Consider the following 7,089-nt stretch of genomic DNA (forward strand, 5'->3'; position numbering starts at 1 on the left):
TTTTACTAAAAAGTTTTGTGGAAATTAAGTACCATTTGTGGGAGTGGCTCATTTATTATTTTAAAAGTTTCTACATTTATTATTCTGCAAATTCTGAAATAGTTATGACCTTTATATGTAATTTATACATTTGTCTCGCTGTTTTTCATTGCCTAAAGATTGATATTTGCACTTTAATGCTTAAACATTTTGTAATTTTACATTTCTTACACTCAGGGAGAAAAAGTCCACATTACACTTAGTGTATTTATGATATAATTTTGGGAAGTGTATTATTTAACCATTTGCTTCATTTTGTGATTAAAAATCCATTAGTGGTAAGCATTTTTAAGGTGGCATTTTCTTTTAAAACTTTAGAGCTAAAATGTGTTTTCAGATTGCTACTTCTGAACTCTGTCCTTCAACTATTTGACTTAATGTCGAGAAAAAGGGAAGATTGGACATTAAGGGAAATTCACACTGAAATTTCAGGCTTAATCTTCAAAAAAAAAAAAGTTGTCCTTATTTTGTTTTAAAGCAGAAATACTAGGCACCAAGGTGGACGGGACATGGGTAAAGGATGAAAACAACTGAATCATCAAGAGAGTATGTCTAGTTTTCCAGTTGGTCTACCTTTTCTAGTGTAAAGACTTAAGACATTCAATAACTTTTAGTACAGTTCTCCGTAGGAAGTGATAAGTTGTGTATGGGTTCTAAAGGAGGGAAAATCACAGAAAAATGTTGTCCTGTTTTGAAAGTGTTTTAATTAGACAAAAGAAGCATCAGGACAAACCATTTTAAAAACAAAGTCTTCAAGTTGGGTGTTGAGATTGGCAAAAGGGGAAGCAAGGGAAAAGCCAAGGAAAGATAAAATATTCAGAAGAAAGTCAAAGCTATCTGCAATTACATGTTAGAACAGATTTTGCAGGTGAAAAAGATGTTGCTTAAATATATTCATAAACCTGTTGCAAGATTTTCGCTTATGCAGTTTCAGAAAATTTAGCTGCTTAACATATGACAGAACTGTATTTTAACAAATGACATTAAAAGTCAGGAGAGCTACTCAGTTAATTGATAAAGTAGAGGCAACGTGGGGGAGCCCTCCCCACATTTATTGAAGATTTGTGGCTCCCCCAGCCCCGTTTGCCTGCATCAGGCTAACAACCTCATTCCTCCCATACAGCCTGGCCAAATCACAGGCGGTGTCCCCCTTATGGTTCCGATGCCCCACATTGCTGGCCGTGTGCTTCACCAGGAACTCCACCACCCGGAGGTGGCCTTCTTTGGCAGCCAAGTGCAAGGGCAGGTTCCCTTCATTATCCTCGATGTTAACATCAGCTTGAAACTCCAGCAAAGTCTGTAAAGTGTCCAGGAAACCTGCTCTGGCCGCATCATGAATGACAGCGAAACCAGTTCGGTCTTTCAAATCGGGATTAGCACCTCTAAGTAGCAGTCTCCTGGCAATCTCGGGATTTCCAAGTTTCATAACCTGGAAAAGAAGTAGAAATGGTAGAATCCTTCAAGTGCTCATGCTACAGAGATATTTTAAAATATCTGCCTGTCCTTCCATTTATGTAACTATTTATTTTTGATGGAGTTCTTGCGGAAGACCCATAGGATGGGGCTTGAAGGGGTCAAATGCAGAAAAGTGCTAGTAGGTGAAAGTAGAAGACAACTTCTAAAAATTGAGCTTCTATGATGGAATGTCTTAAATGGGCCCAAAAGTAGGATAAATTGATCAATAAGATAGAATTTGTGCAACATGTATAGCATTTGCTAACAACTCTGTTCTCTATGTTCCATGAAGAGTTGTGTAATTTCACAAATTTATTAAAATAACAGAAATGGAATTTGGGATTTAAATAAGAGTCTCCTTCTGTTTGATTGTTCATGCTCATAAAATGTGCCTGTGGTATTAATTCTAGAAAATCATATGTGGTTAAACTTTATTTTCTAAATAGCTACTGCAAACAAATAAGGATGTTGAGTTTCTCTAAACCAACTCCATGAGCGAGTGTAAAAATGATGTCTTAAAAATCCAGGCCTGATATTTTCTTAAATGATCAATTTTTACAAGTTCCCTCCAAATAGATATAGCTCCAAATTTCCAAGCATTTCTTAAAAATATTTTTTATTTGCAAGTTATTTAATATTGGCTACTAGGTGTATTCAATGTTTAGAATCCTTCATTTTAAGTTACAAAACATTACTGATTATTAAGGTGTTAAATAAGCCACAGTGTTCTAAATTGCTTATGATATCAATTTATATAAAACTAAGTTCCTGATATGCCTTGTATCACAGTAGGAAATTATTGTAGGACAACTGTTCTTGAAAATAATGAAATAGTCACCCTATTACATTATATACTGTTTCTCAAAGTTCTGACAAGCCTCCTGATTTTCAAATGAGCAAAAGAAGAAAAAATAAGATATTTAATGGGTGTTTTGGGACACGGACAGCCTTGTCTTGTGGTTTGAGCTCATTTAATAATCAACTGGTGATCCTGTGTTAGTTCCTTTTTCAGTTATTATCAAGCATTTAAGGAATAGCTATTTGTAAACTGCCAACATTTTAAAAGTCAGAATGTGGTATTAACACTTGCTATCAACATACAAATAATTCACATAACAAAGATTATCTACTATTGTTTGAATATATTTCACTCTAACAGTGGTCTCTTATAAAATATCTTGTAGAACAGCATGCAAATATAAAATACATATAATTTAGTTGTGAAAAAATATTACTTTCATTAACATGCCACACATTTTCAGCATTTACACTGGTTTATTTATATCTAGGTATATCCATAATAATCTAAATTTATAATAAATATCTTGTATAATAGACACTCAATGTTTATGAAATTAAATGCTAATGGAAAATACAAAGTCGTTCTATCTTTTTAAAATGTTTGTTTAAAAAAATCTAATCACACATTAAATAACATAATAAAATATATTTAAAATGAGTAATATTTTGTAAATGCAAACTACATAGATGGACAAGATATTAAGCTCCCCTGTTGATAAAACTGTTGATTTTTAGCTCTTCCTTTGGAGCAGTGGTAAACAGTGATACATAATTTATATTTCAAGAACTTCAATGAAACATACTTTTTGGTTATTAAAAATTGATACAACCACAACTGTCCCTAAAGATTTAGTCATATTTAAGGACCTGGAATGAGAAAAATAAGAGACAGATACCTTGGACCTTCGTAAAGCAAACATACGATTAAGGCCTTTGATATTAACCTGATAGAAAAATGTACACTAGGAAGGTGGAAAAGGCTTTTGAAATTGAGTTAAATAAACATAATTGTAGAAGAAAATTCACCTTTTTTCACAGAAAATAATAGCAATATTGGAAATGGTTTTGAAGAAAGTTATTTCTTGACTTATGACACAACTTCAGAGTCAGTATTATACATATTGAAAATAAGCCTTGAAACTCCAGTTTCTGTGTGTGTGTTTCGTTATATGTACAAGGACTAAGCCACAATAAGTGGGTGTTAGTATCTTGATAAGTATGTTTAATATAAACAAGATTGCAAAGTTGTATTAAAAATGTTTGTCAAAACTTTTTAAAAGAATATTATTAATTTCCCAGTCTTCCTGTTCGTCAAAAATCCTGTAAAATCTTATTATGAACATGGGTTAAGTAGCTCATTCTTTGTGAAGTTTATATAATCTTTTGAGTTTTCAAAAGGAAACTTTTCAATATATTAAATTTGTTACTTTGCTATCATCACTAAACCTGTTCAAAACTACTAGGTAGAAAAAGGAAAAAAAATCATTACTTAATGTAGCAGCAATAACAAGATAAATAATTTAGTATCTGTGCATAAACTTCCTTAATACTGAAATTTTTGCAAGGCCAGTGTATTCTGACTGAAAATGTACAGACTGTATGGACTTTGTTTAATAGTATATCTCTTGGCACTTAAATTTTTAATTCTTGTAACCGAAACAAAGCCCTCTAAAAACCCTCTCCCCACTGGGTTTTCAAAAACAGCTTCAAGTGTTGCATTTCCAAATAAGAATAGCTCATAAGAATATCATCAGAACTCTGATAAAGCAACTATTTTAAACTATTTTGTCATTTTTCTGTTTCTAAGCCTTTCACCTAAGTTACATGATAACATTCAGAAGAGGAAAAAAATTATCAGGTACAATACTTGGCAGCTGGACATGTGTCAATTGTTGCCTGTAAATCTAATTACTGAAAATTAGAGCACACCACGGCATGACCGTAGAGACAAAGACACTGCAGCTGAGCTCTGATTAGAAAATTCAACTTTTTATTCCTCCCGACTCCTGAATGAGTGGATGGTATTACATTAACTGTAAAATGTACATCCTGTCCCGGTGCCCAGGCCACCCATTCCAAACGAGGAAAGGTCGTTTGTCAAAACTTGAAGCATTTGAAGGAAAAACACCCTCACCAGTAGTCAAGAAAATTAACGTTAAAGTCTATTATTGGGGGCAAAGTACGTAAAACCACTAATAGCAGTGTATTTACTTCAAATAATAATCATAATAATGTGTTTACAGAGCTGTCTTTAAAAACAAAACAAAACAAACAAACCTCGGCCCTACAATGACTACTTTAAAATCCCCACCGTCACAAAAACATTCCAAAAACTAAGACCAAATCTGGACCCCACTTGATATCAAGGATGTTATTGGATTTGAGGAGTTTGTTCAAAGTACGTCATTTTGAGAAGTTGCATCCACTTAAAGATATAAAATATGGCAACCAACTAGGTTTAAAAACAGTGAAATTTTATGTCCCTGAAAGCTTAAAAGCTGTAAATCTAGAAACCCGGGTCACGTAGGCAACATTATTGACTTGTTTTCCCCACCTCTCTTAATACCAACCTGCAGCGCAGTCCTTCCAAATCCATTTTGTGCATTGACGTTTACATTATTTTGCAACAAACTAGTAAGTTGCTCTAGGTCCCCCCTGGCAGCTGCGGACGCCAACTCGTTCCCCCAAGGCTCGGCCATTCTTTAGGGTCCTGACGATCAGGAAAAGATGAATTAGTCGTTTTTCTTTTTCCCCTTTCCTTTGCTCCTAACCAGGCTGCATGATGGCATCGGAGACTGACAGAAGGACTGGGATGGTTAATCTGGAGTAGAGCTTGGTAGTAAATACTAGTAAGATCTGCCTGCCAAAAGCCCGCCCCTCGATTCACACGTGATTATTCAGCAAAACTGAGCCATTGGAGAGGGGCTCCTCGCCTCGCTTTTTTAGCTTAACCCCTATGAAGAATTCTGACGACTCCACAGAGAGACACACAGACACACATACATTCCTGGTTAATGACTCCGGACGTCAGATGTAGGCAGAGCTGTCACGTACCTACGCTACAGATCTCTGTGAGGAGTGTGTGTGGAGACTCAAGGGACTATAGATCGGGGCAGAAAATACCGCGGAAGGAAAGACATTCAGGGGGAAGAAAAGGCATTCACCCACCCTTGTTCACGGTGGTGACTTGAGCCGTGTGAGGCAGAACTGCAGGGGCAGGTCCTCCAGGGGGCTCGGTTTCCATCCGTCTCGCCGAAGGGATAGTCCTGGGTCCTCCGCTGCTGAGAGAGCGCCGCGGTGGCTGGATGCTGACGTGCTCCGGGGGGTTAAAAGATGATCGCCAAAGGCGAACGGGAGTAGCAGTTCGGTGGCCCTCAAGTTACAGGTCGTAACGACTGCCCAGTGCTCTGGGCTTCTCCAGAAGAGCCTTTGGTCGCGTCCGGGCCAAGCCGTGGGCTAATGCCGTTCAGGAAAGCTCCGGAGCCCGCCCGCCAGGCAGCCGCAGCCCCGCCGAGCCTCAGAGGCCGTGGGAGCCGGGCTCGGCGCGCGTCTCCGGAGGCTGCCGGGCGTGCGGCGGGCCCCCGAGAAGCCCGTCATGCCGGCCCCGCCAGGTCCCGGGACTCCCGGCAGCCCAAGGAAGGAGAGTGATGCGGAAAGCGTCTACGGAGCCCGGACTGCTGGGGCAGCTCGCGGCAGCATTGCGGCTGCACTGGGCAGCCCCCCGGGAACTTCCCGCCTACGACCGAGCTCGTTCAGGCTTTCTGCTGTAGGCACTCATTGAGCTGCCGCCGCCGCTGTCCTTTCCTTCCTTTCCCGGTTTTGTGGGGGCCTCTGGAGATGGGGAGAGTCCTGGGAAACGTAGGCCAAGTTCTGAGTAGGGAGAGTCACCGCAGTTCCGGGGCAGCCAGTCCGGTCGCCGTCTCGGCGAGCGCTCAGCAGCTTCGGCGCCCGGTGCCACTTCGCCACCTCTCGCGGTCCCCGGCCTGTGCCCCTTTGCTGCGGACAGGGCAGCCGCCAGCCAGCTGTGCCCTGGAGCAGAGCCTGGCAGCACTGCTTCCTCCTTGGCCGCACCCGCTCCCAGTGACAGTTTCTTTTGTAGCTGATCCCCCCCCTAGATCGCCGGTCCCTGCTCCTTTCACCCCTACAGGCACTTGCGTGTCGCCCCCTTTTTTGCTTTTTTCCTTCACTCCCTCCCTTGCTGCTTTTTTCGCTGAAACAATTGCTGCTTCTGTTGCCTCTCAGAGAGGGTGCCGGTTTCTTCTCCCTTTTTTCCGACCTCATCAGCTTTTTTTGAAAAGAAAAAAATTGAGCGCTTTTTGAGTTGAAAAACCCGCCCCCATTTTAACGGCAGAGTTTTAAGGAGGCTCGGCAGAGTTGCAGCGCCGCGGGAGCGGGAAGGCCGGGCGCCGCCCACGCCCCGCCCTCCGCCCTGCTGGCGCTCGCGCTCGCAGTCTCGCACGCTCCGCCCGCCCGGTCCCGCGCCCTCATTCCCGCCTCCCGCTCTCCACCTCCTCCCGTCAAGTCTCTCGCGCCGGCTCCCTCCTGCCGGCTAGGCGGCCTGTCCCCAGCTGGAGCGGGGTTCGGCCCCGCGAAGCCCGGCCTGCCCTTCTCCTGCTGGCGGGCTTGAGTCTGTGACGCGAACCCCCAGCTGCCCCAATTCCTACGGGGGCGAGGACAGGGGTTTGTTATTTAAGACGGTTGTGGAGGGCCGCAGGGTCTTTGAGGCTCCGCAGCGTACGCTGCGGGAAGGCGGACAACGAGCTGGCATAAAGGGAGTCGTTCCTCAGCGCTAGC

The 7,089-nt window shown here is 41.9% G+C and overlaps 1 protein-coding gene across 2 annotated transcripts; it reads right to left on the minus strand.

Annotated features, from left to right (window-relative positions):
* Positions 1 to 720: 720 nt before the first annotated feature.
* On the minus strand, positions 721 to 6,714 carry CDKN2C (cyclin dependent kinase inhibitor 2C). Of its 2 annotated transcripts, XM_019018249.4 has the most exons (3): positions 5,464 to 6,714; positions 4,866 to 5,005; positions 721 to 1,468 (listed from the first exon to the last, which is right to left on the minus strand). In XM_019018249.4, exons 2-3 carry the CDS (start codon positions 4,992 to 4,994, stop codon positions 1,091 to 1,093), a joined length of 507 nt encoding a protein of 168 aa, XP_018873794.1. In that variant the 5' UTR covers positions 4,995 to 5,005; positions 5,464 to 6,714; the 3' UTR covers positions 721 to 1,090. The 2 variants fall into 2 exon arrangements, with proteins under 2 accessions (XP_018873794.1, XP_055204419.1); XM_055348444.2 differs by lacking the exon at positions 5,464 to 6,714 and having other exon boundaries at positions 4,866 to 5,293.
* Between the last annotated feature and the right edge of the window lie 375 nt (positions 6,715 to 7,089).

This window comes from Gorilla gorilla, chromosome 1 (genome assembly GCF_029281585.2).
Source record: "Gorilla gorilla gorilla isolate KB3781 chromosome 1, NHGRI_mGorGor1-v2.1_pri, whole genome shotgun sequence".
Classification (NCBI taxonomy): domain Eukaryota; kingdom Metazoa; phylum Chordata; class Mammalia; order Primates; family Hominidae; genus Gorilla; species Gorilla gorilla.

Bases quoted from the DNA above. Each gene is read 5' to 3' on its own strand.
- CDKN2C (XM_019018249.4), bottom strand. From the start codon at position 4,994: ATGGCCGAGCCTTGGGGGAACGAGTTGGCGTCCGCAGCTGCCAGGGGG. The intron at 1,469-4,865 runs GTTGGTATTAAG...CTTCTTTTCCAG, and splicing joins TTGGAAGGACTGCGCTGCAG to GTTATGAAACTTGGAAATCC.